The following is a 13873-nucleotide window of genomic DNA, read 5'->3' on the forward strand; positions in this document are numbered from 1 at the left end:
TCAGGCTGTTGGTTTTATGTGAGTCTTCTGACACTGAATGTTATTTGGGTGCGGTATAATGGCTGTCCTATAGATGGCAGTATCAGATTAAGAAGGATACTGAACAAAAATATAAATGCAACATGTAAAGTGTTGGTCCCATGTTTCATGAGCTGAAATAAAATATCCCAGACATTTTCCATACGCTCCCTTTTGAGGGAGCATTTATCCTTTGCCAAGATAATCCATCCACAGGTGTGACATATCAAAAAGCTGATTAAACAACAATATCATTACACAGGTGCACCTTGTGCTGGGGACAATAAAAGGCCACTCTAAAATGTAGTTTTGTCATACAACACAATGCCACAGATGCCACAACTGTCTCAAGTTTTGAGGGAGCGTGCAATTGGCATGCTGACTGCAGGAATGTCCACCAGAGCTGTTGCCAGACAATTGAATGCCAGACATTTCTTTACTATAAGCCGCCTCCAATGTCGTTTTAGAGAATTTGGCAGTACGTCCAACCGGCCTCACAACTGCAGACCACGTGTAACCACGCCAGCCCATGACCTCCATATCCGGCTTCTCCACCTGCGGGATCGTCTGAGACCAGATACCCGAACAGCAGATGAAAATGTGGGTTTGCACAACCGAAGAATTTCTGTCAGAAACCATCTCAGGGAAGCTAATCTGCGTGCTCGTCGTTCTCACCAGGGTCTTGACCTGACTGCAGTTCAGCGTCGTAATCAACTAAAGTGGGCAAATGCTAACCTTCAATGGCCGCTGGCACGCTGGAGAAGTATTCTCTTCATGGATTAATCCCGGTTTCAACTATAACGGGCAGATTGCAAACCATGTGTATGGTGTCGTGTGGGCGAGCTGATGTCAACTTTGTGAACAGAGTGCCCCATGGTGGCGGTAGGGTTATTGTATGGGCAGGCATAAGCTACTGACAACAAACACAATTGCATTTTATCGATGGCAATTTGAATGCACAGAGATACCGGGATGAGATCCTGAGGCCCATTGTCGTGCCATTAATCCACCGCCATCACCTCATGTTTCAGCATGACAATGCACGGCCCCATGTCGCAAGGATCTGTAAACAATTCCTGGAAGCTGAAAATGTCCCAGTTTTTCCATGGCCTGCATACTCACCAGACATGTCACCCATTGAGCAAGTTTGGGATGCTCTGGATCGACATGTATGACAGCGTGTTCCAGTTCCCGCCAATATCCAGCAACTTTGCACAGCCATTGAAGAGGAGTGGGACAACATTCCACAGGCCACAATCAACAGCCTGATCAACTCTATGCGAAGGAGATGTGTTGCGCTGCATGAGGCAAATGGTGGTCACACCAGATACTGACTGGTTTTCTGATCCACACCCCTACTTAAAAAAAAAAAGATATCTGTGACCAACAGATTCATATCTGTATTCCCAGTCATGTGAAATCCATAGATTAGGGCCTAATGAATTTATTTCAATTGACTGATTTCCTTATATGAACTGTAACTCAGTAAAATTGTTGAAATTGTTGCATGTTGCGTTTTTGTATTTTTGTTCAGTGTAAATAGTTGAACTTTATTGTTACACAGTTGTAGTTATTCATCACATTCATACATGAACACTGTTAAATCCGATATAAAATGATTCAAGCTACACACCCTACTCTAACACTAACTAATTAGTGCTGTAACAGAAAGGAGTCACAGTACTAATAAATAGTAATACTCAATACAGTTGTCATTCTAAAAATTATCATAATATAACCTAGTAATTCATACATAAGTTGTCCTCATGCAACAGAGAGATAACAGCAACACTTAAAACCATAGACATGATGTGAATCTATTACAGATTACAAATTATTTCATGTTGTGAAGATTCCGTTATTCTCTGCTTCAATTCTGCATTCTCACACCAGTGCTTGTTCTCCAAATATTAGAAACGTATCGTCTCTTCTGTTCACTATACAGTGGGGGAAAAAAGTATTTAGTCAGCCACCAATTGTGCAAGTTCTCCCACTTAAAAAGATGAGAGAGGCCTGAAATTTTCATCATAGGTACACGTCAACTATGACAGACAAATTGAGAAAAAGAAATCCAGAAAATCACATTGTAGGATTTTTAATGAATTTATTTGCAAATTATGGTGGAAAATAAGTATTTGGTCACCTACAAACAAGCAAGATTTCTGGCTCTCACAGACCTGTAACTTCTTCTTTAAGAGGCTCCTCTGTCCTCCACTCGTTACCTGTATTAATGGCACCTGTTTGAACTTGTTATCAGTATAAAAGACACCTGTCCACAACCTCAAACAGTCACACTCCAAACTCCACTATGGCCAAGACCAAAGAGCTGTCAAAGTACACCAGAAACACAATTGTAGACCTGCACCAGGCTGGGAAGACTGAATCTGCAATAGGTAAGCAGCTTGGTTTGAAGAAATCAACTGTGGGAGCAATTATTAGGAAATGGAAGACATACAAGACCACTGATAATCTCCCTCGATCTGGGGCTCCACGCAAGATCTCACCCCGTGGGGTCAAAATGATCACAAGAACAGTCAGCAAAAATCCCAGAACCACACAGGGGGACCTAGTGAATGACCTGCAGAGAGCTGGGACCAAAGTAACAAAGCCTACCATCAGTAACATACTACGCCGCCAGGGACTCAAATCCTGCAGTGCCAGACGTGTCCCCCTGCTTAAGCCAGTACATGTCCAGGCCCGTCTGAAGTTTGCTAGAGTGCATTTGGATGATCCAGAAGAGGATTGGAAGAATGTCATATGGTCAGATGAAACCAAAATAGAACTTTTTGGTAAAAACTCAACTCGTCGTGTTTGGAGGACAAAGAATGCTGAGTTGCATCCAAAGAACACCATACCTACTGTGAAGCATGGGGGTAAAAACATCATGCTTTGGGGCTGTTTTTCTGCAAAGGGACCAGGACGACTGATCCGTGTAAAGGAAAGAATGAATGGAGCCATGTATCGTGAGATTTTGAGTGAAAACCTCCTTCCATCAGCAAGGGCATTGAAGATGAAACGTGGCTGGGTCTTTCAGAATGACAATGATCCCAAACACACCGCCCGGGCAACAAAGGAGTGGCTTCATAAGAAGCATTTCAAGGTCCTGGAGTGGCCTAGCCAGTCTCCAGATCTCAACCCCATAGAAAATCTTTGGAGGGAGTTGAAAGTCCGTGTTGCCCAGCGACAGCCCCAAAACATCACTGCTCTAGAGGAGATCTGCATGGAGGAATGGGCCAAAATACCAGCAACAGTGTGTGAAAACCTTGTGAAGACTTACAGAAAATGTTTGACCTGTGTCATTGCCAACAAAGGGTATATAACAAAGTATTGAGAAACTTTTGTTATTGACCAAATACTTATTTTCCACCATAATTTGCAAATAAATTCATTAAAAATCCTACAATGTGATTTTCTGGATTTTTTTTTCTCATTTTGTCAGTCATAGTTGACGTGTACCTATGATGAAAATTACAGGCCTCTCTCATCTTTTTAAGTGGGAGAACTTGCACAATTGGTGGCTGACTAAATACATTTTTTTCCCCACTGTACCTCCCTCTCTTACTCCTTCCCTGACCTGTTATTCCATCCCCCTCTCAATCTCTCCATCTCTCCTTTCCTACACCCTTCCTGTTACTGTCCCTCTTTCTTCCGGATCCAACAGAAGGATTTACTGCCAACCCAGAAACAAGGCAGAATCTTCTCTTTGAGGTTAGTTTTGAACTTGTGTATCAGTCGCACCTCCTTCTCCGCCTCCCCTTCTCCTTCCACAATGAAGAACTTGATGATGCCAGCGGGCTGGTCCAGGTATATGCTCATGGTGTTGCACAAAGGGAGCTCGACCTCCACATTCTCACCATTGTGCCAGACGTGGTAGCAGGAGCCAGCCCAGCCCGCACCCCATGAGCTCTCATTCTCCCCCAGCCCACATGGCCCGTCCTTCCGGCCCATGCTCTCGTACACTGCCCCAATCACCACCCAGCCGTCATAGTCCACCTCCCAGTACCCTCTCTGCCCCAACAGCCCTTCCTTACACAGCACCTGCACAGAGTAGAGGGCGGATAGTGGAAAGGGAAGATAGAGATGTCTTAGAGGCAGGCATGCACTGATGGCATGTCCAAAAATATAAATAATAAATAAATTGGTCATTTAGCAGACAAAAATTTAGGCACAATTTAGTTACACAATGGCACTATGATGTGTGCCCTGTAACTGAGGATGGCAGACCAACCTGTGGTGAATGCTCAAATCTCTCCGGTCTCATGGGGTATGGACACACCTCCTCTGACATACGCGACACCTTGAGGTTGCTCTCGGATATCCACAGCAGCTTCTGGGCCGTTTTGTCATCCAGGGAGAGGGGGATCCAGTCTGAGGGGAGAAAGAGGAAGAGAAAGAGGGAAGAGAAACGATGAGGTAAAGAGAGAGGATTGAGTTGAATGGTAGGATGAATATGGATGAGATGAAAGGGTCAGAGAACAGATAAGATCAGATGAGTACTGTGATATTGAGATATGTACAATCTCTTGTGTGTAAAGCGGATATACTGTCAGCCAGGTCATAATTGTGCATTTCAACATTGTATAGGCTGTGGGCAAGCAGGATTTAGCATCAAATGCATTACATAGAGTGAGGCCCAAACTGATAAAGAGCCAATTACATGGCCTTACATTTCATGTGGTCAGCCCTGGTGGTGGGATCATGAATATTGGGCTCGTACACCGGCGGCGCCTCTGTGATGAGGAGAGAGAGAGAAAAGTGTGAAATCCATTAACGGTATACTGATGAGATAATCCAGTTTGAATTACACCACCGGTCTAATGTAATTCCTGGGATGCCATTGTTAGTCAGGCTTTTCAGTAGTAATACATGCAATATTACAGAAATCATACCTGCAGGAGCGGCCTGGGATTTTCTTCCTACAGAAAAGAGGCAAAAATAAATGTTATCTTTTCGATTTTTCCCAGATAGAACATTATCTTGTGTCAGATGGTTGTTATCTATTTATTCACTGTGCATTTGTAGAATTTGTGCTAGTTGCAGTTACTGTCCATGATTCCTTCTCTCCCTTCCTTCTCATCATCTCTCCTCTCCTTGCCTCTACCTCCCTGCTCCTGTCACTCTCTCCCTTCACCCCCCCACCCTCTCACTACTTGCCTTTATGCCGTATATCACCGTGGAGTGTGTGTGCTATTCTGAGTCTTTTCTCTTAGCACTGATTAATGTAGTTTACCCATACCAGCCCAGGTTTGGGTTACGGCTTAAAGACATGCCATGACTAAACTTACATCCGCTAAGGACACACATCACAGCCACTGACACCAGGGGTCAGGCCGTTTATAAGACTACACGTTGTGTCTGATGGACGTTATTTCACGCCACTGATGGCATGTTTGTCTCTGCTGCTGCAGTACTCTGGCTGTTGTTTAATCTCTGGTTCTCCCTCATGTCCATTCATTTTTCATCCCACTTTCTCAGAAAACTGGGTGCTATTGCTGTCCCGTTTCCACTCGGACTGTCACCGTCCGTCAGTCTCCTTTAGTCTATGGGCGACATTAGCTCAAATTACTGTTGATTTTCAAAGGGTCATCCATCTCCCTCCTTTCATCTCATCTCTCATTCTCACCTATCAGACTGCGTCATTGCTCTGGAGCTGGGGATCCCTGGACAAGACAAGCCATCTCATATATGGCAGACCCTCCAGGTTTCAGGGCGTTTAGTGATATTTGCAAGCAAAATTGCTTGATTTTTTTTGTAGTGCAGTCATTGAACAGTTGTATGCGGTAATATTGTTGTTATTTTACTATTTTATACAGTAATAGTGTGGTGATTGGTCAAATTTGCAACCCCTCTCATAATATGCAGAATTGCAGAATCCTGGAGGTACTGATATGGGTATTTTCTCCTTTACATGACACACACCTGCACACATAGGATACCGGTATGCACGTGTACCCCTACACACCCGCCCACGTGAGAACTAGATACAGAGTGAGCGTTTCCATTTCTTTTCTACATCCATTGGGATGCCAACGTGCTCTCAAATGCCCCACATGCGTGTTTGAGGATGTCACTGGATAGCAAGCTTTCAGTGATGGAGGGGATAGCAGAGAGCGTGAGTGATATGTCTTAATGGTTCTTCCTGACAGTCTGCACCATTGCAGGAAGCCAGGCCCTTCGTTAACACCAATGGAGTGGTGAACTGGTCATTGATTACGCCGGCCCTGCCAACACATCGCTGGAAGGATTGGCCAGTCTGTCCTTTTAACCCGGCTCTTTTGCTCAGGACAGTCCGTGCTGGTACCCGTCTGAGGGAAACTTAACTCTCCAGCTTTCACGACTTGTCTTCCCAGTCGTAGAGAGGCAGCCGACAGGATGATGACCATGAGGAATAATGTGAGCTTGTTACCACATCGGCAGAGGCCAAGAGAAACTGGGAGGATGAGCAAGGTAAGAATAAGGCTGAGAACATCACTGCCTTCCTTGCGTGAAGCATGTGTGCCAAAGAAGCTGCCACGTTACTGTAGAGGTTATGATGTCTTTCAACAACTTCCCATCGTGGTTGGCTGAACTCTGACTCACTGGTCTTTCCAATCAAGCTTCCATGTTTGTGACTTAAAAGCATAAACTAATATATGGCATTACGAGATGAAAATGAACATTCTAAATATACATTACACCGGTGTCAAGGTCCATTATGTTGCAGCACCCCTACTTCCCATGGCTATGTAGCATACAGCAGTACATTCACTTGTAAGTGCCATCCAGAGTGTGAATTATACCTTGACATTCAGGGATTTCTATTTCTTTAACTGGACCGCCACGTGAATTTGTTTTCAGGGCTTTATAGTAAAGACGTGGTTTAACTGTAAAAATGTATTACCAATGAATGTGTCATGAACACAACCAGTCATAATGTTTTCATCTGATTGTCCAAAAAATCACTTCAAAAAGTTAATTAAGTAGGTTACCTGCGCACGTTCATCTACTCCAAAATAAGTCCAGCATCCGAACAGTGCACTGTGCACCAGGTAATAGGGACATCTATTACAAACACCATAAGTGTAATGACCTTCAGCCTACAAAGTGACGTGTATTCATGGATGCCAAGGGAAGCCAGTCTTCCCCAACAATGTTAACAATAAAAGAAACAAACTCATAAAATGGAGTGGCCAATCAGATTTAAATGGGGGGTACCCTGGATACGCCACTGTATGTATCCTGAAAGACTGAACAGCTGCACACTGCCCAAAAGAGATTCAAATGACTTTGACAGAAGGAATTAATATAATGTGTACTGTACTGAACAACAAGTAGAAGTAAAGATCAGGAAAGGTTTGGCAAGAGAGGAAGGGAGAAGGTCATCTGATCTCGGGAGTTAGGACATGGGCAGTAGGGAGTAACGAGGTTGATGACAGGTCACTTCATCCGTCATCCCTCTCCATACTCTCCCGGAATCCTCCCTTATAGGGACAGAGGGATGGGAGAGGGAGGGACACAGAGAGAAATAGCAAGAGTCAGCTAATAGGATAGCCAGGGATAGTTAGTAGATGGCAAAAGTAAGACATTGATGGAGGGTGTCATCAAGGGACTCAGGAGAATCATTGCGAGGGTAGAGAGATTTAAGAGGGAGAAATATACATTTTAAAGCAGGGATGGGCAACTGGCGGCCCCCCAAATTTTTAAAATAAGTCTTACTGTTGCAAGTTAGAATAGTAGAATACACAAGGTGCAATTTCGAAATTTGGTTGTGCATAAGCAGTTTTTCCCTTGTTATGTCAGTCACTGATAGTCGCTTAATTAGCCCATGTCAGCATAACATTTGTATATTGGCAAATTAGTCTAGTGGCCAGCTATCTAAACTTAGTAATCATGGTCGAATTATCGGCCGTGGGGCCCCCATTGATTTTGTTAGTCAGTGATTTTGTTAGTCAGTCTCACTCAGATATCATAAAACCTGCAAACATTTCTCTCCACCCTATGGAAAAATGAGTACAATTGCATGAAATGTGTTATAAAATTGCTAAATCCTCTCTCCAACCCCATGGCAAAATGTCTAGAATTGCAGCAAACTTTAAACCTCTACATTTTCTCTACACCCCATGGCAAAATGTGTGGAATTGCACGAAATTAACTCTAAAATGTAAAAATGTCCTCTCCGCTGTCAAGGGGGGGGGCTGCTAAAATGTTTTGCTCGCAAGGTAGTGGTGGTGGGGGTACGCACATGTGGGTACGCAGACCCGCGAGCAACCGCGACCCCACATGAGTTCAGATTTTTTGTGGCCTCCACCCCCATCAAAGTTGCCCATCCCTGTTCTAAAGTAACATGGGATGGAGCATTTGATAGGCAATCTTGCAATTTGAAAGTGTCTGATCCTCATTTGAAGAGAATGCTTCACAGGCAGTATACAGTGTATTCGTAAAGTATTCAGACCCCTTGATCTTTTCCACATTTTGTTACGTTACAGCCTTATTCTAAAATGGATTAAACAGTTTTCCCCCTCGTCAATCTACACACAATACCCCATAATGACAAAGCAAAAACAGGTTTTTAGAATTTTTTGCAAAAAGGGAAGGGGTCTGAATACTTTCCGACATCCAGAAAATATCCAGAGTCACCATGGAGTGAGACATCACCCTGGCTGGTTATTATGAATGGGGCCGGGGCCCGGCAGGGGTGAGGGATATGAGGGGGCTCTGGCTCCTCTGTGGAGGATAAGCTCAGCCAGATACCCTGCTGCTCTTAATGGGGTCACTAACAAAGCCCCGGACAGATCGACAGATGGATAAACAGATACTCAGAGAGATTGATGAGTTGACACAGAAATAAAGACATTTAAAAAAAGAGAAGATGGGTGGATGAATGTTCAGGCACATAGAGACAGTGGCAGAAAATGAGGTTGCTACCTCAGGCCAAACATAGGAGTCAAATGCATTGGAATCCATTGAACCATCAATCAAATTGTGAAATCATAGGATTGAATTGGCAGGGGAAGGATTGGAATGGAAGTCCAACAGTATTGGGAACAGCATTTGAATATATTTCTTCTGATCTTGGAAAAGCAACACATTTGTCCATTTAACCAACATTTGTCCATTTCTAGAGATGTTTTTGAAGATGAGTATGATGTTTATTCACAGTAACAACGACATTCAGGACACATGATAGGTGTGCTGCGGATGGACAGAAGTTAATCGGAAAATGAAATGTAGACTCATCTTCTCCTCCCTGGTAATTGGAGGAAGGCCAGTCGGCCGTGTTGAGGACATCTGTAGATGCCTTTCAGAGGCCAGGACGATGACCCCTCTGACATGGTAGAAAAGAAGCTGCTTATGTTGGACGTGCTCGTCGGTGGTCTGCGCGACCCCCCTGGATGAGATGAAGCTCTCTGCCCGGATCGGGTTCGGGAACAGCGGGATCTCCACTGATAGGGAGATCACGAGATGCGACAGAGAGAGGTGAAGGGAGCTGGCCAAAGCTCAGATCCATCCCTCTGCCCTCCGTTATGAAGTGTGTAAAAAACCCTCGCTGTGATCCATGCCGATGATGAAATGGAGATGGATGGAAATAAGCATGGACAGACAGATGTACAAACAAACAGGAGGATACATGACAGCATTCTAGAAGAAAAAGAACAAGAGAGAAAGTCATTGGGACGATGTCAACATGAGATGAAATGTGATGGGCTCCAATTAGAGGTCTTCACGGGTCTAAAAAGTTGGACCAGGACCCGAGGACAATCAGACCCGAACCCGAATGGACCCGAGGACAACTCGACCTAGACCCAACCCGTACCCTAACTGGTCCGAATCTAGACCAGACTCGAGTGACAAAAAAAGTATGTTTATCAGCCAAGTAGCTCTTCTGGTTAACAAATAGGTCTTTACAGTATATGTTGGCTAGGCATTCTATAAGTCAATAAATTCACCTTATTAGCATAAAATAAATATGCTATAGGCTATGCAGAGCCATGGCTGGGTCCAATCAAACAGGACCAGACCCGGACCCGAGGGACAAGTTAGAATTTCAGACCCGAACCCGATCGGGCTCGGGTATATCGGGTCCACCCGGACCCGTGAAGACCTAGCTCCAATTGACTTTGAAATAATCGATGTTTAGCTGTACATTGTCATGAAAAGCAATGCAACTGTCTAAATTTGAATCTGGCAATACGAACCTCAGAGGTCGGATTTTCACAGAATCAAACAGCCATAAATAAAACTTTGTGTTTCACAGCCAGGTACTTGAGTTACTGTCCATGACTTCACACTTCATTACTATGGGAGCCAAAGGATGGCAGTGATGGGGAGTGAGAAGGGAGTGATGGGACATTGAGGGCACACTGGGCTAGGGCTGGATAAATGTGAAGGATCCATAGCAGGGTTGGACGGACAGAGGGATAAATGGAGAAGCACAGAGTAAGAGGAGGAGGAATATAGCAATATAGAAAGGGTGGACGGGATCATTTGCAGCATCGAGAGAGGTTAGTTTCATGGAGTAAAGTGATAGACAGAGATGAGGTGGCCAACGGGCCAGTGAGGCTGTGTGAGAGCTGACTGCTGAAAGAATGGATTTGATCCAGTGGGAACATTGTGGTCTGGAGAGGCGATGTCAGAAGAGGGGAAAACAGTTTGATGAGCTGATTGATGAGATGAGGGAGAGATTTGGCAGCAAGACAGGCAGAGAGAGGTACTTGGAAAAGTGGGCCTGTCAAAGGAACATGATACAGCTTGTAATTGGTAGCCAATAAACAACATGTTATCGACATCATAAATTCATAATAAAATACCCAGTGATGAGCACTGTCTATCTGTCTGCCTGTCTGTCTCTCTCTCTCTGTCTGTATCTTTTTGTCTGTCTCTCTCTCCTTAGCTAGCCTTAAATATAATAAAGTCCAAATGCCAAAACAGTAGTTAACACTTAATATTCCCAGTAGCTTAACCGTAACTGAACAAGCAGGTATTTCACAACCTGACACTCTTATATAGACTCCACCATGTCCCATAGTCTACATATAGACTCCACCATGTCCCATAGTCTACATATAGACTCCACCATGCCCCATAGTCTACATATAGACTCCACCATGCCCCATAGTCTACATATAGACTCCACCATGCCCCATAGTCTACATATAGACTCCACCATGCCCCATAGTGTACATATAGACTCCACCATGCCCCATAGTCTACATATAGACTCCACCATGCCCCATAGTCTACATATAGACTCCACCATGTCCCATAGTCTACATATAGACTCCACCATGCCCCATAGTCTACATATAGACTCCACCATGCCCCATAGTCTACATATAGACTCCACCATGTCCCATAGTCTACATATAGACTCCACCATGCCCCATAGTCTACATATAGACTCCACCATGCCCCATAGTCTACATATAGACTCCACCATGTCCCATAGTCTACATATAGACTCCACCATGTCCCATAGTCTACATATAGACTCCACCATGCCCCATAGTCTACATATAGACTCCACCATGCCCCATAGTCTACATATAGACTCCACCATGCATACACCAGTGCTAAAACGTGTGTTCCAGTACAACACAGTGAAATGGCGGTCGGTTCCTTTGTTGATTTAAAACAATGACTTGTTTCTTAATCCTGGGGCTCAGAAGAGCGGTTGTCAGGAAAAACAACACTAACAACATTACACAGTACGGCACTGGACTTACTCCATATTTGGATGTTGTTTTTAGTGCGAGGAAGGCATAGTAACTTGATTAACTTGATGTTCAGAAATACACCAGCCGCAATAATCATAGTTTCACTAGTGTACAGTGTCATCTCAAAAGTATTCTAACATTTTTTACTCAATAGTAATGCAATTATTTCCCCTTTATTATTTAGTTGAGTTACTGGCAAACTACGATTAATCATTTGGGACATAACAATACAATGTCAATAACGTAACAAAAATCCTAAATTATTAATTATTTGCCTGGTGTATGATAAAGCAAAACCATTTATAACACAACAAAACGTAAAACATGTATTCATGGGAATGGGAATATTAATTATGAATGTTAATTTCTGAAAATGTGAAATATACATTAAAAATAGTAATTTCTATCATTTCTCAATCGGGAAAGCCAATAAAATGTATTATCAATGTAATGCTGATTGACTGATTATTACATTTGCTTTGGTTTTGGTCCGCTTTCAATGACATAATTTATTGATACATGCAAGCTCACAGAGAAGATCATGAACCCTTACCTGCTTTCTTTGGTACAGGCATGCTTTCGTTACTGCTTGGAGCGTAGTTTGGCAATGGCATGGTACCCTATGGTCTTCAGCAGAGATAGTGGCTGGTCCTCTCTCCATGAACACTCTTATTTCCTCAGGGAGAACAGAGAGGGGGTCAGGACAGGAGGTGCCCAGGTTGGGAGAGGAGGAGTGTCTGGGTGAGGGTTGGTTAGATGTAAGGGGTTACCGAAAGGGTTGGTCCTGTCATCTGAAACTTCTGCAACTCTAGTGAACCTTTCTAGAGCACAAAAATGGACACAAGCAAACACATACTGTACAGTATGTCATAAACACTATACTCCTTTTACATACATACTGTACAGTATGTCATAAACACTATACTCCTTTTACATACATACTGTACAGTATGTCATAAACACTATACTCCTTTTACATACATACTGTACAGTATGTCACAAACACTATACTCTTTAACATACATACTGTACAGTATGTCACAAACACTATCCTCCTTTTACATACAGTGAGGGAAAAAAGTATTTGATCCCCTGCTGATTTTGTACGTTTGCCCACTGACAAAGACATGATCAGTCTATAATTTTAATGGTAGGTTTATTTGAACAGTGAGAGACAGAATAACAACAAAAAAATCCAGAAAAACGCATGTCAAAAATGTTATGAATTGATTTGCATTGTAATGAGGGAAATAAATATTTGACCCCTCTGCAAAACATGACTTCGTACTTGGTGGCAAAACCCTTGTTGGCTAGGCCACTCCAGGACCTTAATGTGCTTCTTCTTGAGTCACTCCTTTATTGCTTTGGCCGTGTGTTTTGGGTCATTGTCATGCTGGAATACCCATCCACGACCCATTTTCAATGCCCTGGCTGAGGGAAGGAGGTTCTGTATAGGTTCTGGAAGTTGTCCTGTCCAAAAACACCCCCAAAGCATAATGTTTCCACCTCCATGTTTGACGGTGGTGATGGTGTTCTTGGGGTTATAGGCAGCATTCCTCCTCCTCCAAACACGGCGAGTTGAGTTGATGCCAAAGAGCTCCATTTTGGTCTCATCTGACCACAACACTTTCACCCAGTTCTCCTCTGAATCATTCAGATGTTCATTGGCAAACTTCAGACGGCCCTGTATATGTGCTTTCTTGAGCAGGGGGACCTTGCGGGCGCTGCAGGATTTCAGTCCTTCACGGCGTAGTGTGTTACCAATGGTTTTCTTGGTGACTATGGTCCCAGCTGCCTTGAGATCATTGACAAGATCCTCCCATGTAGTTATGGGCTGATTCCTCACCGTTCTCATGATCATTGCAACTCCACGAGGTGAGCTCTTGCATGGAGCCCCAGGCCGAGGGAGATTGACAGTTATTTTGTGTTTCTTCCATTTGCGAATAATCGCACCAGCTGTTGTCACCTTCTCACCAAGCTGCTTGGCGATGGTCTTGTAGCCCATTCCAGCCTTGTGTAGGTCTACAATCTTGTCCCTGACATCCTTGGAGAGCTCTTTGGTCTTGGCCACGGTGGAGAGTTTGGAATCTGATTGATTGATTGCTTCTGTGGACAGGTGTCTTTTATACAGGTAACAAGCTGACATTAGGAGCCCTCCCTTT

At 43.8% G+C, this 13873-nt stretch overlaps 1 protein-coding gene across 1 annotated transcript; it reads right to left on the bottom strand.

Annotated features, from left to right (window-relative positions):
* Positions 1–3506: 3506 nt before the first annotated feature.
* Positions 3507–12440, bottom strand: zgc:195001 (uncharacterized protein LOC567531 homolog). The gene is made up of 5 exons (XM_041879435.2): positions 12265–12440; positions 4908–4934; positions 4686–4748; positions 4247–4386; positions 3507–4056 (listed from the first exon to the last, which is right to left on the bottom strand). The coding sequence occupies exons 1-5, from the start codon at positions 12323–12325 to the stop codon at positions 3649–3651; spliced, it is 699 nt and encodes a 232-aa protein (XP_041735369.1). The 5' UTR covers positions 12326–12440; the 3' UTR covers positions 3507–3648.
* Between the last annotated feature and the right edge of the window lie 1433 nt (positions 12441–13873).

Source organism: Coregonus clupeaformis, unplaced genomic scaffold, assembly GCF_020615455.1.
Source record: "Coregonus clupeaformis isolate EN_2021a unplaced genomic scaffold, ASM2061545v1 scaf0112, whole genome shotgun sequence".
Lineage (NCBI taxonomy): Eukaryota > Metazoa > Chordata > Actinopteri > Salmoniformes > Salmonidae > Coregonus > Coregonus clupeaformis.

Excerpts from the sequence above, each read along its gene's own strand:
- zgc:195001 (XM_041879435.2), bottom strand. The coding sequence starts at position 12,325 with ATGCCATTGCCAAACTACGCTCCAAGCAGTAACGAAAGCATGCCTGTA. Across the intron at positions 4,935-12,264 it reads GCCTGTACCAAAGAAAGCAG|GAAGAAAATCCCAGGCCGCT; the intron begins GTAAGGGTTCAT and ends TCTTTTCTGTAG. Across the intron at positions 4,749-4,907 it reads ATCCCAGGCCGCTCCTGCAG|AGGCGCCGCCGGTGTACGAG; the intron begins GTATGATTTCTG and ends TCCTCATCACAG.